Source organism: Nematostella vectensis, chromosome 15, assembly GCF_932526225.1.
Source record: "Nematostella vectensis chromosome 15, jaNemVect1.1, whole genome shotgun sequence".
NCBI classification, from domain to species: domain Eukaryota; kingdom Metazoa; phylum Cnidaria; class Anthozoa; order Actiniaria; family Edwardsiidae; genus Nematostella; species Nematostella vectensis.
This window is the reverse complement of record NC_064048.1, coordinates 6,488,394-6,510,286: the sequence shown is the minus strand read 5'-3', so window position 1 is coordinate 6,510,286 and position 21,893 is coordinate 6,488,394. Positions and strand designations below refer to the sequence as shown.

General features: G+C 40.0%; 4 protein-coding genes across 4 annotated transcripts; 2 read left to right on the top strand and 2 right to left on the bottom strand.

Annotated features, from left to right (window-relative positions):
- Positions 1-1,257: 1,257 nt before the first annotated feature.
- LOC5506383 lies at positions 1,258-2,624 on the top strand. Its single transcript, XM_032374757.2, has one exon. The coding sequence runs from the start codon at positions 1,406-1,408 to the stop codon at positions 2,387-2,389; it is 984 nt and encodes a 327-aa protein (XP_032230648.1). The 5' UTR covers positions 1,258-1,405; the 3' UTR covers positions 2,390-2,624.
- A 66-nt stretch (positions 2,625-2,690) lies between these two features.
- Positions 2,691-6,108, bottom strand: LOC116614133. The gene has a single exon (XM_032374771.2). The coding sequence runs from the start codon at positions 4,849-4,851 to the stop codon at positions 3,952-3,954; it is 900 nt and encodes a 299-aa protein (XP_032230662.1). The 5' UTR covers positions 4,852-6,108; the 3' UTR covers positions 2,691-3,951.
- A 402-nt stretch (positions 6,109-6,510) lies between these two features.
- LOC5506380 (zinc finger protein 593) lies at positions 6,511-8,927 on the bottom strand. The gene is made up of 3 exons (XM_001627048.3): positions 8,587-8,927; positions 7,229-7,291; positions 6,511-7,003 (listed from the first exon to the last, which is right to left on the bottom strand). Exons 1-3 carry the CDS (start codon positions 8,778-8,780, stop codon positions 6,850-6,852), a joined length of 411 nt encoding a protein of 136 aa, XP_001627098.2. The 5' UTR covers positions 8,781-8,927; the 3' UTR covers positions 6,511-6,849.
- Positions 8,928-9,120: 193 nt separating this feature from the next.
- LOC116614124 (rho GTPase-activating protein 8-like) lies at positions 9,121-21,366 on the top strand. The gene is made up of 11 exons (XM_048722589.1): positions 9,121-9,802; positions 11,216-11,341; positions 12,084-12,171; positions 13,036-13,167; positions 14,422-14,508; positions 14,585-14,683; positions 15,561-15,671; positions 16,109-16,182; positions 18,731-18,937; positions 19,237-19,346; positions 20,172-21,366. The coding sequence occupies exons 1-11, from the start codon at positions 9,316-9,318 to the stop codon at positions 20,358-20,360; spliced, it is 1,710 nt and encodes a 569-aa protein (XP_048578546.1). The 5' UTR covers positions 9,121-9,315; the 3' UTR covers positions 20,361-21,366.
- The last annotated feature ends 527 nt before the right edge of the window (positions 21,367-21,893 follow it).

Below are 21,893 nucleotides of genomic sequence, written 5' to 3'. Positions count from 1 at the left end.
ATTTTTTTCAATAACATATTTTACAAAATGAAAAAAGAAATTATGCTTAGAATACAATTGCAATTGCCTAGTAAAATGCTCTGAAGCCTTCGAGCATTTTATCGTATTATGTGCGTGTGAACTCCGAAGCATTTTAAAAATTTTAACGAAACGTTATTTATATTTTGGTAATTTCGTGATAAAAGGGAATATTCCAAAAATATGGGGAGGACGAAAAATACGGGAGTCAGGGGGGGGGTTGTATATCTTTTCAAATATTTGTGTAAAGTTATTGTATGGGTTTAGGTTCAAAATAAAATCAGCAAAATGCGAAGCATATCTTATAGACTGAGTATCAGGCGTTTTATTTTTCTTTTACAATTGGAGAAAAAATCAGCCTCCAGGATTCTCTTGCTAGATACGGTTTCGCCTTTTTTTTCAAGTTTACTTCCATCTTCAAAGCGTAAACGTGACTTGAGGTGCGCAACTAAAGATAAGTAATAACACGTAGTCTCTGGCTTCTTTTACTGGTAAAAGTTTTGGGTATTGGAATTGACGCGCTCAGCTTCTTTTTCTTTATCTTGCAAGTCATCTACCATATTTGGTTATCATTTCGGGAGCTTAGAAGTATTAAGAATTTGAACACAGGAAACCTGCTGCTTCAAAAATCTTGGTGTTTTGCAAAGTTTAAAACGTCAAACAACAACAACAACAGTTCAAAGAACATCTCGCTTCGTGTATATTTTGTATCGTTTAGTTGATTATCGCAATGAAAATAAGAGATAAAATACCTACAAAGCAAAAGAAATAAAGCCAGCATGACAGGTCTGTGTAAATATCAATTAGTCAGCACATAAACGTTTAGCTTGTTTACAAATCAAATTGTCATACAAACATGGGCTATAAACTCTACATCTAACCCCTATCAAACATTAAACTTTACAAATAGTGTAAATATAATTTGTTCGTGCAAACTTGGGTTACTATAATTGATTAGTGTTTAGTAAATATCCCTAGGGATTCAAGATATTTGTTACTGCGTTTTATTAATAAAATCGTAAACAGAAGTCTCAAGGATAATTAACTAGAAAGACAACATCACAATATGGACCACCCATGGCCTCGCGTTGCTGGTATTGTAATGCTCTACAGACAAAAGTTCACTAAAGTTTAAGATATATTTTAAAGGTTAAAAAAGGCATAAGGTTTCTTGTAACAGCAGCTTATTAAATGAGATAATATTCAACATGTCAAAAACAACACTTGAGTTTTTTTAAGTTGTTGACCTTTGGGGTGGCTTTGGTGCTTTGTCTCGCGTATCAAACTCAAGGAAGGCAGCTATTGTTGTTTTAATTCCTTTGCTTCGCGACGAGTACTTAGAGTAAACTTAGCAAGTCAACATTAATATGAGCGCGTTCGGGCGACCATGGCGAAGATCTGGGAGTTCAACGCTTTGGATATAAACGACGAAACAAGTAAAGATATGAATAACAGAATTGCTTTCGGTAAGAACACAAAGGACCGAGCAACGGAGCAAGCTTTAAGAAGGCTTAAATACCTCCATACTTCACTAACCACATCGAGGCAAACAAGAGGTTCGAGCTTGAAGCCGCTTCAGACGACAAATTTAGCGCCGATTTCTACATTAGAATCAGAGGAGGAGGATGGAAATGTTCTGGATTGTAAAGGGAATGAGAATTTATCGCTACAACCAAAACACAAGAAGTCTAACTTAAAGGTTAGAAGTAACACTAGACTTCGGTTAGCATTTAGGCCTTCTAATATAAAGACCCATTCAAGGCAGTTTACGAGTCAGCAGCGTCGTGATAGGCCTGCGTTTTCGCCAATTTCTACAAAAAAAGTTATCCAAATCAAGGAAAAACTTAAAGATAGAAACGAGTCACAAGGTAGAACCGCAAAATCTGCACCGGCATCAAATGAAATGCTGGACTCGAAGGATTTAAGTTGTCCCGCGTGCTTGGCACATGAGCTGGCACGCGTCCATAACAATAAGGAGGTCAGGTATTACACCAACATGAAAATAAACCAAGTAACAGTCTCCGCACGACCGCAGTCTGAAAAGAACAAAAAAAGATCATCCAAGGAAAAAGAGGAATCTGGGACTCGGGAGAGAGGACTTCGCGTGCCGGAAACTATGTACGGCGGATGGGGCGTGCGAGCAAAGGAAGCTCAGAAACACCATCGCGACTCAAACAGATCGCTGGACGTTGCCATCAGATTACAAACCTTAAAGCTCGCACCTAAAGGTCCCGACTCAGGGGGGAGGGGAAAAGGTCAAAGAGAGTGCTTCCTTCCTCCCCCAACGGCACCCCCCACACCTGTACGGCAAATTGACATCAAAATGCCCGAAGGGTATTTCATGCAGTTTAGTTTACAAACGGCAGCGTAGGGCAGTAGAGGAAAGACGATATGTGAAATGTACATGCGAACACTTGCTATGCTGCCTACAGTCGTTTGACAAAGGTTACATCGTCAACCGGCTTTGCGACTACGCGACAAGCCCGCATGTAAGTGTAACCGTCGGAACTTGACATTTACCGTGCGGTTACGAAAAATGTAGAAACAAATGCAATACTGAAAGCAAAACTACCAGGTTCTGACACCAGCCAAAAAGTAGGCAAAAATAAATGGAATGAAACGAAAACGATCGAGCGAAAGGCAACGTGAGAACGAATACATGATGCAAGGCATGGACTTATAAGGATTTATTAACAAATTAAATAATACATTTTAAGTGATAACAAACATAGTGAAATCCCGAGAATAGGTAACCTAAACCATAGGCTAGTTTTAAAAACAAAGTACTTACAACCGGTAAATCAAACTGAACACAACTGGCATGACAGGCCCGTACGGACAGCGCTCTAAGCTTGTAGCTTATCTCTGCTGACTGTCTTCCCTGAGCAACTGCATATCTCGCTCCCGCATCATGCCGCGCAAGCAATGCGTCTCCTTTGCTCAACGGTACTAAACTAAAAAAACTAACTAATACTGTAAAAACAGCTGCTTTTAAACTCGCTTGGGGACGCGCATTTTTCTAGGGACGCTAACATTTACTACTGTTCAAATTACTCAGCGTCCATTGTCCTGTCAAATTTAGAAACTAATCTTCCTGGGAAATGGTAAAAGGACGCTAAACTTAAGTCAATTATCACTATCAAACTATTGATACTAATCTAAAGTAATTTGAAACATGTTGAAAGTAAATTCCTAAACGTGTACGGATCGAATTAGAATCACGTTTGAGAAACAATCCGTAAAATACGTAAAACAATTATAATTGCAATCCAAAAATCGCTTACTTAAAATATTTGCAAAATCTAAAATAACCAAAAATACCACCCGGTCACATAAGCATGGGTAAAAACCACTGAAGCGACTAGCTGTATATATAAGCCACTGCATAACCTTAGAATTAGACGCGGTAGCAGTGGCTAATATGTGCAGCTAGGCGCTTTGGTGGTCTTTACCCTTGCTTACATGCGGGCTTGTCGCGTAGTCACAAAGCCGGTTGACGACAACAATTTGTCAAACGACGATATGCCCTATATGTAGCCCTATTGCGCATCGCAGTTCAAAACTCGCTAAGTATTATGGAAAAAATTCTGAATCCGCGCAAAGAGCCATGAGAAATTCCTCATTAGATGCGGTAGCCCTGTGTTGTAAATGACAACTGGTGCCGTTAACGGAAGTGACACAAGATTCCATCTGTCGATCCATCATCTTTAAACTTTTCAAAAGGAACCGAAAGAAGCCAACATCCTTAATATGCCAATAGGTAAAAAAATAACAGTCAGTGCCACGAATAAAAATGAACGCTCAAAGTAAGGTTGAATTGAGTATTTACGTTTTATTTGGTGAAATATTAGGCTGGACATTCTTTTAGAAAGAGTTTATGTAAGTAAAATACACTAACATAAAAATAATAAACTGAACTGTATCAAAGGAACTCTATTTACGACGGCTCCTAGTTGGGGCCGGTGAATACAGATGTACTTCATGTAAGAACTCACTAAAATGCACGTTTTTCTTGTATTTCGGTGCTACATCAGTCTTACGCTTGCGCTTATCTCGAGAACCAGCTTTATCCTTGGCTTTCACTGCTTTGCCCTTCAGTCCTATCTCCTGCAATGTCACGTGACCGCCGTAGGGGATAACCCACACTTGAATGTCAGTGACTCCTCTGATGTCGCTTTGACTCGATTCAGGCGCAATCCCAGGTAGCACCGGGAACCCGATTATGTGATTCCCGCCATCAACAGATGTAAAAATGCTGTTGGGGTGCTCGCCGTTGCTAAGTAATGGCATCACTTTCAAACACTTTTTAGTATCGCGAATAAGCTTTTTCGATTTTTCCTCCCAATGCGTGTCCTTTTGTACTTTCTTTCTACGATTTAAAACATCCTTTGGCTTTCTAGCGTTTACTGTGGACACTTTCAGCGAGGGAATTCGCGGTAACGCTGTATAGAAAATAGCTTTGTTTTCAGATGAGATTCCGTCTAAGACTGGTAGCCTTAGAAAGTTTGCTTTTCTTGGGTTAGTATTGACACTCTCTGGCCCTGTCACAACAACGTCATTTCTGTAAAATAACTCCTTCATGTATTCTCGATCGTTAAGGAATTTCTTCCTTGGAAGAAGATCAATTGTTGAAGCCGGGACTTGAGACGCTGGTGCCCCGCTTTCCGTTTCTCTGATTTCCACAACACCATGTCGAATAATTCTAGTTGCATGATCCTCAAATCGCTTGTGAAGATCTAAAAGTTTTTTAAAATCTTCCCGTTGCTTTTTCACTTTTGATCTTCTAAACTCGTCGGGCTTTGCCAACCACTGAAAAATATCTTGTTCTTTCATCTCAATTGTTTTTACTTGTATACTGTTAATCTTTTTGAAAGAATATTCATCTTTTGCCCGCAGTCAATCACTTCCCTTAATTGTGACAGTGAATGGCAACACCGCCAATTTGACTTGACAACCGAAATCGACCGACTGAAGTCGTTTTGTTGTTAGTGAAGCACTTAAGTAAACTTTCTTTTTAACTCGAAACACAGCACTTCATCTATTATTAACGGCTAGTGGGAGCTAAGTAGGTGACGTGGACGCAATATTACAATTCGGCAGGCTAAACAAATAACTCCTTTCAAACGCTAATTTCTAATCCGCAAATAAAGTGTGTATCGAGAATAAGTAATTTAGCTAATTTCATTCTCCTAATTTTCAGAAAGGTTTAAGATAATCCCGACAGTTATGCAAACAAAACAAGAACGGATAAGTAATTCTAATGATATTTGCATGGTTTTACTTGGTTCTGAAAGTAACGAATCTACTTATTGTAAAAATATCGTTTCAATTTTTATTCTAGTGTTAGCAATACGCAATAGGGAAGGGACTATACAAAAAATAAACAAATGAAAAAAGGCCACATAAATTAATGCATTACTTTTATTCGTAACTTTTGAGTCCACCTATAAGGAAATCAAAGTGAAAAAGAGACTTCAGTAAAAAAGATAAGCATTTTGTTGCGTATGTGTTTCGTTTTGTTTCTTTTGCAATATTCTAATTTAATAAAACCTTCCTTTAAGTCTGGATTTGTGTCCAAGGCCAGGCGCCTGTTAGGGCGAAGGAGCAAATCTCCATTACAACGTTAAAAGAGTTTCCATTTTAACTCTCTGTTTTCGTTGCTTTACTTCCAACGTCCAGTTCCCCTTTTCATATAAATGCAACACATTTAGGCCAGGCGATTATCCAGGGGAGGTGCTTATTCATAGGTATCTTTATTATACAGGGCTTCTGGAATTACGCGCTTGTGGGTAAGCGCATAATTTGGCTTTTTCCGCGTGATCCACAAATTTCCGCGTAATCCCGCGTAATTTGGCTAAATTTTGAAAGACAAAACATTTTAGTGCACAGCTGATGTGTTCTTTTAAGGTTCTTACCTCTATTTCTCGTAAAAAAAGTGTTATTTGTTTTTCGTAAGAGTGCAATATTTCGAACTGAATTTCGAAAACAAATAAAACGACTAGGCGTTCTTTGCTAAACCGCGAAGGCCTAGGACTAATAATAAAATACCTTTTTTAATTGGCTGGTGGCTAGGAGCCAATGAAAACTTGCCTAAGATAATTTCACGCAAAAAAAATAACCTTTTCAAGTTATTTCGTGCTTTCCTTCGGTACAAAATGTAGTTTGGGCGTAACAGTTGATATTCCGTGTAATTTAGCGCGTAATTCAGTAAAGAATCCCGCAAAATTTTGATTAAAAAAAATATATATTGCAAAATCACGCGTAATTTAGCGCGTAATCTCGAGGTTTTTTTTTTCGCGTAATCCCAGGAGCCCTAATTATAAACTAAATTGTATACTCTATAATCCCATCTCCAGAAGAGAAAAGAACCTTCTGTTTTGGATAACCTTCTAAGTCTACAGTCCAATTTCTCAAATGAAGGCACTATTGTTGTGTAAAAAGCTTCCATTCTCTCTTCTATACTTTGGGAAAACTCGACATTACTGTATACTCTCAATTATCAAAGCTTTTTTTTCTATTACTAGAAGATGGAGTATTTTAAGCTCACAAGGGCCAGACTTTGGAGGAGGCACAAAGGTAAAAAGAGAATAAAAGTTCCCTTTCCAATTTAATTACTTTACTTTTGCCCTCAAGGAAAAGCCAAACGAATTAACTTTCCTTGGCCATATTAACCGGCTATGTATTCTGAGGTTGTACATAGGCTTACAGCCATCATTGGTCCAAAAGTTTATGCTGTTTGAAGTGAGAGGCTAATAAACATTCTTCATCCACAAGAAAAGGGGACGTAGAGGGCATTAATTCAATGTCTCTTCCTCCTGGCAATACACCCTTTCATTCTGTGTTAACTGGTTTACTATCGATCTCCATTTCAGCTTTGTGTTGGTCCACTAGTTCAGGTTTGGTTGAGGTAAAAGGATATGATCCCATACCAGCAGCAGCTTCGGACTCCTCTATAGTGTAAGGAACTTCCTTGAGCATTCTCAGCCTAAAAGGGATAATAAATGGTTTTCCACATGGCTACTGTACATGCTCAATTGTGCATGAAGTATCCCTAGCCCCTACCAGCAGTAGGGGCTAGGGATACTTGTGCCTCAAAATATTTAAAAAAATTGTATTGTAATCTTCTTTATAACAGTGACCTCTTAATCAGAGATTTGGTAATTTATGTTTCAGAGAACAGTAAATACCTCAATTCTAGACAAAAACTTACTTTTTCTTGTGAACTCTTGACTTGATGTGGTCCTTCAAACTTTTGTCATCTATGAAGTATCTCCTATCATGAAATCAGAAAATTACCTTAGCTGATATAGATCCTTGGATAACTGCAAATGGCCATTGTTATATGGTGTTTAGTGGCACCAGGCAAGGGTATAAGCTCAAGCACATCGTGTGACAGTGGTAAGAATGACTGCATACAGTATGAGCTAAAAAATCTATCTTGCCCCTAGAGCCCTTCTTATTTCTGCAAAAGCGTCCCCAAATAAAGGGCTCTGGGAAACTCCACTTTTCGGAGCACGCCGATTGGTAAATAAAAAACGTACCAAATCAAGGGTTGTCACGATCCCGAAAAGATGTTGCAAAGCTAGCCGCGAAAAATTTTCTGCAACAATAATAGAAACAAGAACAAATCTAAATGTCTAAAACATATCATGAATGGGGCTACCAGATCCCGATTTATAAAAGTTAGTAATTTGGATTTTTCTGTGAAAATATAAGAAATTGATATGTGGTTCGTATGGACCCTATAAAACGCCAGTTCGCACAAATAACTAAAATCTGTATCTCAACCTGGTAATCAAATGATTAATTAACTTCAGTAAAAAAAATCTGCAGATAATTGCTGTTTTTGCATTGTGCGTGCAAGCTGCATTCGCTATCAAAAATGGCAACATTCTCACAAACGCATGCTGTTTTTGAAACCTAAAACAAAACAATATTTTCTTTTTTCGCATATAATTCTCTGCTATAAATTATTCTTTGTTTCATTGTGGGTAGCATTGCAATAGAAAACACTTCGCCAATATTTTGTGGTATTGGCACTCTGAATTTTAACAGTTTTAAGTAAAATACGTTGTTTTAGATTTTCCAGCCAAAACTTGTAATTATTAACTATCCTTTCGCGCGGCCAGGAATATTTCATCAAAGATCTGTAGAAAATTCAAATTTCAATCAAATTCAATTCTCTTTTCAGAATTTGAAAGATTATCTATGCTTTCTTTTGGCTATATTGATAAAAGTGAAATGTTTTAAAATTTTATATAAAAGCTAATAGCTTCAGCGAAACTGACAGAGGCCGAGTCCGCCATTTTCCAAGCATGCGCTGTGATCACCTTGCTGCAGGTTTTTAGCAGCAGCGATGTGGAGTTTCCCAGAGCCCTTCATTTGGCGACGCATGCGCAGAAATAAGAATGGCTCTGGGGACGAGATCGCTAAAAACCACCAAGTTTAAAACGGCTAGGTACATGTCTGGGTTGCCTGTGGTTTTAGCAGCCATTTTGCTTTAACCCGTTCAAACCCGGAAAGGTTATTGCATGTCCAGAATGATTAATCCCTGCAGATAATACTCACGCGCACTGAAGACAATAGAACTGTCCACACCCTGGAAGATCCGTATCCACTTCCTGTGAAAGAAGCTTAGCAGCTTTTACCGGTTTCAAATCCTCGTGAATTTGATCCAAATCTTTCGTTCTCTTTCGTGTACGATATTTCTTCTTTAAATGCTTATCATTACTGTGCATTCGCTTCTTCCGTAATCTACCCATCCTTAAAAAGTAGAGGATAACGTCTGTTTGAGAAAATTACGATTTAGGGAGCGTTTTTTTACGAGATTTGAAGAGCACTAAAGTTGTTGTCTTTTCAATCTTGCGAAACACGTGCAATATCGCGGGCTCATTAATGTACGAAAACTAAGGGGGACGGGGTAGGTAATTACTCTATGTATACATCATAAATAACTATGAATGAAAGCTCAACTAAACCTGCTAAAGCTTAGCTTCTTTTAATAAAAATGAAAGAGCGCGATTCTGATACTCTTTTGCTCATATTGTCTTTTTTGTGGCAGTTCCAAATTTTGATATTTCCGGTAAACGTTTTCTCATCACCCCACCCCTGTGAGAAAATGTAGTTATTGTAGTCTGTATGTTTTGCAAGTTCAGTTCAGACCAATTCTTTACTACCCAGAAAAATTATATCACAATTTACCTATTTGCAACAGCAAGGTTATGGTTAGAAGGTAGAAGTGCTTTGGTAATGTCACGGATGAAAAATTCCTGAGTCGAGAAGTGTAATTTTTCCAAAATGGCGGATTTCCAACCTTTGGAGAACTACTTTAGCGAAGAAATGTCAAACGAGGAACACAAAATTTCTACAACCGTAACTGAAGGCACAAAAGACACTACAGCAAACGGAGAGCCTAGTGATATTAGTTCTACAAGACATACAAAACACGAAGAAGCTGACATCCTAAGGAGACAGGGGGTTGTTGACTTTGAAAGCTTTGGGTACAACGACCTCAAAGAATTCGACCCGATTTTATCGTCTGCAAAGAATGGAGAAAAGCTAGAGGCTAAAGGAAGCAGCGATAAAGGACTTATTGTCTCAGGCAATGAGAGCTCTTTAAGGCATACCGCGCCACCGGGGTTATTATCTGCAGAGGAATCTAACGGTAGAGATTTTGCCATGAGTGGAAGGTTTGTGTTGGTCACAGATAAAGACAGCGCTGCTTTCGGCCAGTCTTTCGAGTACAGTAGATACGATGCAGAACTGGAAAAGGCAGCCAAAAAAGGTATTCCTGGGTTTTCTAATGACCACAAACAATTAGTTGGCGCTTCTGCATTGTATGCTTTAATTGTATGTGTCGTCTACGAAGTTATTGTTTTTGTTTCTAAATTTAGGGTACTCATAAATTGATCTTCATATTATGAATAAAATGCATGATATTATGTAGCCTAGGGCCTGTTGCTCCTTTTTATGTATCCCCAATTATTTAAATTTATATTATTATTGATATGCAATTTGGCATCTTTGATATACAAAGCCCTGGGGTAGTATAAAAAACCCAAATCCAAAACCCATGACCCACCGACCTATAAAACACTGACCTATAAAACACCAACCTTTAAAACACCGACCTATTAAAAAAATATATATTGGATTATCTATCAGAATCCTACCTGAATCTACACTATAGGCGAAACCACACAATTAATTGAGTGTTCCCAGGCCAGCGGCACCTTCAGTTGACACTTAGTGTCCGAGCTGACAAGACCTTGCAGACACGCTTCAAATAACAGTCTGAATAAAGAGCAAGATTTTTCTCTGTTCATCCTATATTATCATGTTCAACTTGTGGGTAGGGTCTATCAGTGCAAATATTATGAGCCTGTATCGGGGAATATAAAAGAAGTGCTGAGAATGCTTGCCCATGTACCATCTTCAGGCTTACATTAATAATCATAATTTTGTGAATTTCGCGATTTTAAAAGATTCACGAAAATTAAGTGTCGCGAAAATTAGGATGCACGATAATTAAGTGAGTACACAAGAAGCCTTTGGGGGAATATTGGTTGTTTAATAAGCCTTATGGAAACACCTTGTCTATTTAGTCATCTAATGTACATATAGTACGGTGAGGGGTTAGGATGGATTTGTATGATATATTTTTATAAACTAAATTTAGCCCACACATCTTTTTGTTACAAATTGTTCAATATTGGCTGTTTAGTAAGCTTTATGGAAACACCTTGTCTATTTAGTCATCTAATGTACATATAGTATGGTGAGGGGTTAGGATGGATTTGTATAATATATTTTTATAAACTAAATTTAGCCCACACATCTTTTTGTTACAAATTGTTCAATTTTTGATTACAGCACATTTTAATTCCACTTGTGTTTGATTTTATTATCCCAAAAATCGCGTAATCACACAAAAAAATAAAAAGGCTGGTTTTTACGAATATAGGACAATTGCGGAAATAAAGTGTCGCAAAATATCGCCATCTCAAAACCGTTAATTTTTGATGTCACGAAAATTAACTGTAATAAGGTACACCCTGAGGAAAAAAGTCAGTCACGTGTGGAGCACATTTTATCATGTCTCGCAATGTTGTTTTACGCTATACCAAAGGTATTTTTTATCATATGAAATATACATAATATAAAAAACAAATACATACTTTATACTTTTTTCCACCAGAACTAGAACAATTAGATAAAGAAAAGGACAATCTGCCTGCTACAGTAGCTTCTACATTCTACCCATCACTTTCTCTCAATGATGACTTTCATGGGGTGGCGAGACATAGAATATTGTCTGTTTCAGGTAAGATAGATATTTTTGTACCTCTGTAGCAATTAATTTGTTGAATAAGATATACTTTCTTTTCAGAGAAAGCACATCTAATTCACCCTTCTGCTTGCTGTCCCTGACATGATCATAGATTATAGGTCCACCAACCATATTTGTCCTTTTGTTTTTCAATACATTTAAACGAACTTAAACAGCCTCTGTCACCCGCCATTTTGTCACCATAGCAAAGTACCAAGTGTGAAAAATCATCCATTTCCATCGGCTGATTTGGGGGAGCCAATGCGATACTTTCTATTGAATTTGGTAAATAAAGTATTAAACTTTGTTTTCAGATGGTTATTTCGAGATTTCAGCATATTATGTGCTTTCAAATCTTGAAGGAAAACAATAACAAAGGAGTGGCTGACAAGGGCCCTTTAAGGCACATTATTTGCACATTTTATGAAGGTGCTGACCTCCATCTTCTGCTTGCTGCCTCTGACAAGTGATCATAAGATTATAAGGTCACTTAGCCTATAGAGGCTCACTCACACTACCTGCCCATGATAAATTGCTTTGGCAGCCAGCAAAAAGATAATAAACTTTTTGGTGGCTCTAGGCTCTCTGGTTTTCTAGAACCTTTACAGCCTAATGGTGAAAATGAGATTATGTGGGCTCTTTCTGGATGAAAACAACAAATATGCATTGCATTATGGGATGAATGAGATTGTGCCTTTAAGCTGAGATAAAGCAAGCTCTTTTCTTTGTCTTCCAGGTGCGGACAAGAGTGGACGTCTTGTTATTGTTTTCTCGGCTAGTAGGATCCCCCCCATCCATTGTATAGATCACCACATGCTGTTTTTGTGAGTTGACTTATCATAACCATTTATAACCTTCCCTACCACTCAAACCACATAGTGTCTCTTTTCTAGGGAAAATGACCTGTTTACAAAAAAAAAACTGTTGCCTAAATTAACAGAATCAAGATATGCAGCTCATACAGTACTTAACATACATTTTGACCTGTTTACCTAAACAGGTGTAAACAGGCCTGGATCTGAGAGGTAAAACAGACACCATTGGTGTGAAAAGGTCACCTCACTTTATCCTATCCCCACTAAAAAAAATCATTGACTCACAGATGTGTAGAGAATAAAAAAAAGTCTGAGCTAAGTAAGCCTGGCTTTTTATGAAAAGCTTTCTATATGCTCATAACTAACTGTTAAACGCATAAGGGTGATACCGTAATCTGGAGATCCCATGTTTAGCCACGCTTCATTAACCTGTACTGAGGTAAAACAACAATTGGGGATGATTGACTGTTTTGCCAGTTACATGTTAAGCCCATTTGATTATGCCCTGTTTTCAGTCCTTCTCTCGGGTCAGTACGCAGCTCTTACAAACTGCAATTTGATTGGGCAAATGGACAATACCCGCACCTCGACACAAAGAACGAGAAAAATAGAGACAAAAGAACTCCTTTGTAGAACAAAGATATTAGGAGACAAAGCAGCTGCGTACTTACTCCTTCTCTCTTCTTATGTGTGAAGTCAATTACACGTGAAGCCCTTTAGATGACTCCCTGTTTTTAGTCCCTATTTCTACTTAGGTATAAGTCGAGTCAATTGCATGTAAAGCCCACTTGATCATGCCCTGTTTTCAGTCTTTGTCTCTACTATGTAAAGTCAGTAACATGTAATGCCCATTCGATCGTGTCCTGTTTTCAGGTATATGAAGCATACTCTGGACCAGTACGTGGAGAGTGACTATACTATTGTCTACTTCCATTACGGTTTAACCAGCAAGAACAAGCCTAACTTTTCCTGGCTGCATCAGATCTACAAAGAGCTAGACAGAAAGTAAGCAATTTTCCCGATTAAAACATTTTCCAAACTGTCTTTGAATTGCTTTATTTCAAGAGATGTGAAATTTCATGATTCTTGAGTAGTCTTAAAGTCTTAAAGTCTTAAAGTCTTAAGTCTTAAAGTTTATAACCTTTTATAGCTTTCGCTAACGCAAAGGGGGGATGGTGTACCCTGGCTAGAGGCGGCGCATATAGCCAGGGGCCTGCTTGGATCTTAACGCAGGCAAGGCGGCGGCCTGAAAGAGCTGTAAGGATGGCAGGGCCGCAATGTCGCCAGATACCAAGTTCCAAGTTCTTATTGTTCTTGGTATGAAGGACATGCCAAACGCATTTACGTTTGCTTGCAACTGTCTATAGCTTATATCTGTCCTTCTGGATGTTCTTGTGTTCTCTTGGATGCTTGTCGGGAATGGGATTTTGACTATGTTGTTTTTGATCTTAAAAAACATTGATAGTTGCAGCATGAGGCGTCTTGTTTCCAGAGTGTCCCAACCTAGAGACTCAACCATTTCTGTAGTGCTGGCTTTATAATTGTAGTTGGAAGTTACAAATCGCGCGGCGCTTTTTTGTACCTGCTCGAGGAGGGAAACATCCTTGGTGGTGTACGGATTCCACACAGCGGCGGCATATTCAAGTTTAGGCCTGACTAATGTCATATAGGCACGTTCTTTAACCTCTCTTGAGCATGGTTTAAGGGTTCTCCTGATTATACCTAGTGTACTGCTAGCACTGCTTGCGATCTTAGAGCAGTGGCTCCCCCATCGTAGGTCGCGAGAACAGCGCACGCCCAGATAATCATGGGAGTCAACAGAAGATAGTATTTGAGAGTTAATCTCATATTCATGCAGGCTTGGGTTGCGTTTGTTAGTGACGGATAAAAGTAGAAAAGTAGAAAAGTCCTTAGGAGGACTTACGTGGTTTTGTAGTTGTTATCTTTTTACTGAGGAGCTACTCTATTTATATATATATATATATATATATATATATATATATATATATATATAAAGAATAATGAAAAGTCATACTTATGAACGAAAAGAAGATCCGTGCAAGTGCATGCACCCCACCAAGGGCAAGTTACCCTAATGTAGGAACTACTCCCCTTCTAAAACAAGAACCCCAAACCCACGAATTCACAGCTCGCCATATTTTTTATTAATGATATTATGCATACCCTCTCCCCTAGTTTTAGAAATGCTTGGTACTCGTATGACATAGCTTGTTCACAGTGATGATACCTTTCCAACAGGTACCGCAAAAATGTCAAGGCACTCTTTATCGTTCATCCATCCAACTTCATTAAAGTTCTTTGGGGATTCTTTCGAAAAATCGCCAGGTAAAAATATATTGTGGGGGGTTCTGTGGCTTTGTCTCAATACAAGGTATGTGACGCATCTTTGTCGGAATTGCAGTCTGAAGTTCGCCAAGAAGGTCACTTACATCAACTACTTGCAAGAGCTGGCAGAGCACGTGCAACTCAATCAGATCGACATTCCAGAAGAAGTGCTGGAGTAAGTACCATACATGTAAAACACGTGATAGGGCACGTGATAAGGCACATGCAACCCAACCAGATCGACATTCCAGAAGAAGTATTGAAGTAAGTTACATACATGTAAGACACGTGATAGGGCACGTGCAACTCAACCAGATCGACATTCCAGAAGAAGTGTTGGAGTAAGTACCATACATGTAAGACACGTGATAGGGCACGTGCAACTCAACCAGATCGACATTCCAGAAGTAGTGTTGGAGTAAGTACCATACATGTGAGACATGTGATAGAGCACGTGCAACTCAACCAGATCGACATTCCAGAAGAAGTATTAAAGTAAGTTACATACATGTGAGACACGTGACGTGATATAGCACGTGCAGCTCAACCAGATTGACATTCCAGAAGTAGTGTTGGAGTAAATACCATACATGTGAGACATGTGATAGAGCACGTGCAACTCAACCAGATCGACATTCCAGAAGAAGTATTGAAGTAAGTTACATACATGTGAGACACGTGACGTGATATAGCACGTGCAGCTCAACCAGATCGACATTCCAGAAGGAGTGTTGGAGTAAATACCATACATGTGAGACATGTGATAGAGCACGTGCAACTCAACCAGATCGACATTCAAGAAGAATTGTTGGAGTAAGTACCATGCATACGCCATATAGACATTCTTCTACAACAAGTAAGTACCTCACATGCAAAACAACGTGAGGGAGGGAGAGAGCATGTGTAACTTAGCCATCTAGACAAATAGTGCTGGAGAACGTGCCATACATTTTTTACAGGGGATGAACACGTGATAGAGCACAAGGATAATTACATACTCTATATTATAGTGATACAGCTTAAGGTCATATATCAACACTTGTTATTTATAGGCACGATGCCCGCATAGCCGTGAGATACAAGCCTAAGGTTGGCCAGTCCGTTTTCCATACCACCATTCCAGAAATTCCAAAAACGCAGCAGTTTGGTGTTGCACTATCCTGGTAATCATATACTACTACATCGACTCATAAATTAATCCGTCAAGTAGCTCTGTATATCCGCCCATATATATTTTCGATTTTGCCGATGGGTTATACATGTCTTGAAAAAAAAATCCGTCTTGTTTACTTTTCAGTAAGTTCCTGCTCGGGTTAATTGTAGATGGTATCAGGGACATTTTATGTTGGGTAATGTCTTGCAAGATGTTACTACTCTGCAAATTTTGGAAGCTAAGAAAGTTTGTCCCATAATTTGTTCCAACTATAACCATGCTAAAATAAAGGTTTTCCTGTACTCCAAGTATGAGTCCTTTGAATTGTGTGTATGTAGCTACTTCAAAATGAGCAGCGTTGGTTTTATTGCTTCCCTATTGGTCTCATAAGCCAGATTCTGCTAATCCAGCATTAATTTAGACTTTTTTTTCTATCCTCCCTTCTAGGTTGCGTGAAACAAACAATGGGGAAGTTATTCCGCGAGCTATACGCACATCAGTGGAGTTCATCCAAGAAAACGGTGGGTCTCCGACAATGATACCTCCCTTGGCCTTGTAGTGCAATTAATATTGCCGCACATCCAAGAACACGGTGGGTCTCCGACAATGATACCTCCCTTGGCCATGTGGTGCAATTAATATTGCCGCACATCCAAGAACACGGTGGGTCTCCGACAATGACAACTCCCTTGGCCTTGTAGTGCAATTAATATTGCCGCACATCCAAGAACACGGTGGGTCTCCGACAATGACAACTCCCTTGGCCTTGTAGTGCAATTAATATTGCCGCACATCCAAGAACACGGTGGGTCTCCGACAATGATACCTCCCTTGGCCTTGTAGTGCAATTAATATTGCCGCACATCCAAGAACACGGTGGGTCTCCGACAATGATACCTCCCTTGGCCATGTGGTGCAATTAACATTGCCGCACATCCAAGAACACGGTGGGTCTCCGACAATGATACCTCCCTTGGCCTTGTAGTGCAATTAATATTGCCGCACATCCAAGAACACGGTGGGTCTCCGACAATGATACCTCCCTTGGCCATGTGGTGCAATTAACATTGCCGCACATCCAAGAACACGGTGGGTCTCCGACAATGATACCTCCCTTGGCCTTGTAGTGCAATTAATATTGCCGCACATCCAAGACGGTGGGTCTCCGACAATCATACCTCCCTTGGCCTTGTAATGCAATTATTATTGCCGCACATCCAAGAACACGGTGGGTCTCCGACAATGATACCTCCCTTGGCCTTGTGGTGCAATTAATATTGCCGCACATCCAAGAACACGGTGGGTCTCCGACAATGATACCTCCCTTGGCCTTGTGGTGCAATTAATATTGCCGCACAAAAAAAAGAACACGGTGGGTCTCCGACAATGATACCTCCCTTGGCCTTGTAGTACAATTAATATTGCCGCACATCCAAGAACACGGTGGGTCTCCGACAATGATACCTCCCTTGGCCATGTGGTGCAATTAATATTGCCGCACATCCAAGAACACGGTGGGTCTCCGACAATGATACCTTCCTTGGCCATGTGGTGCAATTAATATTGCCGCACAAAAAAAGAACACGGTGGGTCTCCGACAATGACAACTCCCTTGGCCTTGTAGTGCAATTAATATTGCCGCACATCCAAGAACACGGTGGTTCTCCGACAATGATACCTCCCTTGGCCTTGTGGTGCAATTAATATTGCCGCACAAAAAAAGAACACGGTGGGTCTCCGACAATGATACCTCCCTTGGCCTTGTAGTGCAATTAATATTGCCGCACATCCAAGAACACAGTGGGTCTCCGACAATGATACCTCCCATGGCCATGTGGTGCAATTAATATTGCCGTTACATCCAAGAACACGCTGTGGGTCTCCGACAATGATACCTCCCTTGGCCATGTGGTGCAATTAATATTGCCGCACATCCAAGACGGTGGGTCTCCGACAATGATACCTCCCTTGGCCATGTAATGCAATTATTATTGCCGCACATCCAAGAACACGGTGGGTCTCCGACAATGATACCTCCCTTGGCCTTGTAGTGCAATTAATATTGCCGCACATCCAAGAACACGGTGGGTCTCCGACAATGATACCTCCCTTGGCCTTGTAGTGCAATTAATATTGCCGCACATCCAAGAACACGGTGGTTCTCCGACAATGATACCTCCCTTGGCCTTGTAGTGTAATTAATATTGCCGCACATCCAAGAACACGGTGGTTCTCCGACAATGATACCTCCCTTGGCCTTGTGGTGCAATTAATATTGCCGCACAAAAAAAGAACACGGTGGGTCTCCGACAATGATACCTCCCTTGGCCTTGTAGTGCAATTAATATTGCCGCACATCCAAGAACACAGTGGGTCTCCGACAATGATACATCCCATGGCCATGTGGTGCAATTAATATTGCCGTTACATCCAAGAACACGCTGTGGGTCTCCGACAATGATACCTCCCTTGGACATGTGGTGCAATTAATATTGCCGTACAACCAAGAGAACGGTGGGTCTCCGACAATGATACCTCCCTTGGCCATGTGGTGCAATTATTATTGCCGTACAACCAAGAGAACGGTGGCCTCCGAAAATGTTACCTCCCTTGGCCACAATGAGACGTCCCTTGGCCTGGTGCAATTAATATTGCCGTTACATCCAAGAACACGCTGTGGGTCTCCGAGAATGAGACGTCCCTTGGCCTGGTGCAATTAATATTGCCGATCTTATGTCATATCTTTTCCATTTTAAAAACTAGATCTCCTGGACTGTTCATGATCTTTTACTTTTCTTGACAAATCTTGGCTATTTTTTTTTTCTCTCGTAGTTGTTGCATACCTCCAATTTATCTGTGTGTGTGTGTGGGGGGGGGGGGGGATACAGATACAAAAACATTTAAAACTCTTTTGTGGTATAGGAGGCACAGCCGCTTTTAGAAGTAACCTCCTCCCCCTCCCCATTCCCTCATCTCTTCGAAACTAACAAAGAAAAAGGTACTTATTTGGCTGGTTACGCTTTTATGGTACTCGAAAGTACGTTAATAACATGAGTATGGTATCTCTAGGTCTTGATGTGGAAGGGATATTTCGTCGATCCGCAAACAGCCAGATGGTGAAGCAAGTCACGGTAATGTTCAACCAGGGCACACCTGTAGACTACACCGAGCTTGGCGACGTGCACTGCGCTGCGGCTATCATCAAGAAGTTCCTACGAGAACTCCCCGAACCTCTCCTCACATACGAACTCTGTGACGTGATCAATGAGATTGTTGGTACGTGGGTTATTTACCGCCCTTGACGTCCCCATGCGTTTTCTGATATCGTATACGAATGATTTCCCAACAAAGAGTACTTTGCAAGTATATTTTCACTTGCTGTAATCATACTTGATTTCTGTCGTGCTTTTAATTCCACGCAATTAGAATTTGGTTTTGAATTAACAAATTTTATTACTCAACATTACTCGGTCGTTTTTCTCGTGTTTTTGGTTTCGATGATATTGTAGTTGAATTCTACCTTTTGGTGGCTCCCTTTCTAAGCCATTCATTTCTCGTCTCAATCTTCTCCTCAGCTCTCGGCGACCGCGATAAGAAGCTAATGGAGACGTGGAGCGCTTTGCATAACAGGCTGCCCGCCGAAAACTTCGCTCTTCTAAAATTCATCATGGAATTCCTGCAAGAGGTGGGTCAATTGTATCCCATGCATGGGGCCTTGAATTTTCTGAGACTGCACAATATAGTTCAATCTAGCCTTCTCCGAATATCTAAAATAATATAGCTCCTGCATAATGTAGCCAAGTTGACTTTATTCAGATGTTATGTCGAATAAAATTAGGCCAATTTTAGTGTGTCTTCGCTCTAAAATTTTGTTAGCTTCGTTAGCGATGTATTAAAATCACATCTAAAGAAAGTGCGTTTAAATTTGGCAGTTCAATATTTCTCTCTGTTGTACCGTTGACATCTTTATTGGATTAGATTTCCTTTTAATTTTCGAAAATATTCAGGGGGCACGTTCCCCTTCCCTCGATACTTGCCTCACTCCCCGATAGATATTTTTTTGAAGAACTCATTCGTTAAGTCAAATGTGAGCAAAATACCGAGTTAGAAAAAAAAAGGAACCATCTAGTTCTAGCCGGAAATTTTGGAAAAGCGTTTTTTTCTACTGAATTCTGTTAATGTTTGTTTTTTTTTAGAATTTTCTTCACATAGTTTCTTTCTTCATTTGAATGTAAACAGTAACAAAGGTGTTACTGAAGAGGTGTTAAGAAGACCAATCACGCCGCCATTTTTTGCTCTTGCTCAATGGCAAATCACACAAAGCATCCATTTCCATTGGCTAATTCAAGCGAGTAACCAAGATATTTTCAATCAAATATCGTCAATAACACATCAGACTTTATTCGTAGATTGTCATTTTGAAGTCTCCTCGCGAATAAACCCATGTATTTTCAATGATTAACAAAAACAGAGGAGTCGGTGACTGACATTCTTCCAACACTACTTTCAGGTCCAGCAGCATCCAGCCAATAAGATGACAGCAAGTAACTTAGCGATTGTTTTCGGACCTAACCTTATCTGGGGACGGACCGCCGCTTCTTCCCTTGACGCCATGGCCCAGATCAACACCTTTACCTGTCTTGTACTCGAGAACACAGAGTATTTATTCAGCGAACCCGAGACACAGGCAGGCAGCTAGTGAATAGGTAATATCAATTTAAAAACACATATAAATCGCAGGCTTAGAGTACCAGTGAAGATACGCTTTTTTTCTATGATAGGTGCCCAGAAAACAAGCAGGGTTTTTGCAGTGAACCCGAGACACAGGCAGGCAGCTAGTACCAGTGAAGATACGCTTTTTTTCTATGATAGGTGCCCAGAGAACAAGCAGGGTTTTTGCAGGGAACCCGAAGCACAAGTAGATAGCTCTTGAATAGATATGGCAAAAATTATAGACTGTGAATTACAGACTTGAAACTCTTTGTTTGCCCGAAAACACTGTGTCCATGTCTATATGAATGGTGTTTTAGAACAGAGGCCGCCGAAAAGTGGGTCATTTCTTATTTAATGATCGTGAAAAGCTATCCTATCTCCATATATGATACCTGACGAAATCCTGGGGAACCAACTGATTAATTGTCTAGAGCTCTTATAATATCTGAATACGGATAAATATATGTTACCAGAAGAGTTTATTAGACTCTCTTCTAAGACATTTTAAATATTTCTATAAATTGATACTCGGATGCAGGGTGTTTAATACTGCTTCAATGGTGCTATCGTTAATAATCCCACTGCTAAGCAGCTTTCTGCCTTCTGTCAATCAAACTGACGGAATTACATTTGGTCAGCGCCTTGCGGAGAGTGATTTGAAACAACCATTTACGTGCAAATGAAAACGCTTCAAGGGTTTCCCAAGACGGAAGCCAGCAGTCGAAAGTTCGTAGAATAACTTTAATTATTAAAAAAGCGCAGTAAGAAAGGCCGAGGCACAGGCAGAAAACAGGTAAATCGAAATGGTAGAATATCATTTGCAGACACAGAACTCAGTAACGCGTAGGCCTTCCCTGTGCGGATGAAATAACAAATATAATGTTTCCATGAATTTGTATTTGGGAACTTAAAGTACACATGGATCGGCAGTCAGCACGGAACCCCGTTAAATTTAATTTACCCTCGAAGTAAAAGCAAAAAAGTTTTAGTTAGCAGCGAGTTCGAGTTATATCCGAGTAGAAATGACTGTACAGATCGGTATATCCGAAACTCAAAACGTGTTCGAGTTCTGGCTCTAGAGGGGGCGGGGGGCTTATTGGAAAGGGGGAGGGGGGATTACCTAACTTACCTCTTCAATTGTGTGTCCATGTTTTATTGATGCGCCATTCAGCTGCTTGATTTTGGAAATGAAAAATGAGAGAGCCTTTAGAATGCGCAGTCACGTTTATAGCGGAGCCAGCGCGGAGCTCCATAGGTATAGAAATATGGTATAACTATGCGACTTGCTTTTGTGGTCTATGCGCGGGTACCCTGTGGTGTCACTCGCCAGTCGGTCAGCCACGCAACTCCCAGGCCCCGAAATGGCGGCTAAATACAAGCACGGAGCAAGGGAAAAATTCTTGTCATGCGATGATTATTTCTTTTTGCCTCAAATTTTGTGACTTAAGTATAAAGCCAACTAGAGAAGATCTACTAACATTCATTCACGCCAAGATTTATGTAAGGATATGTCTGGTTT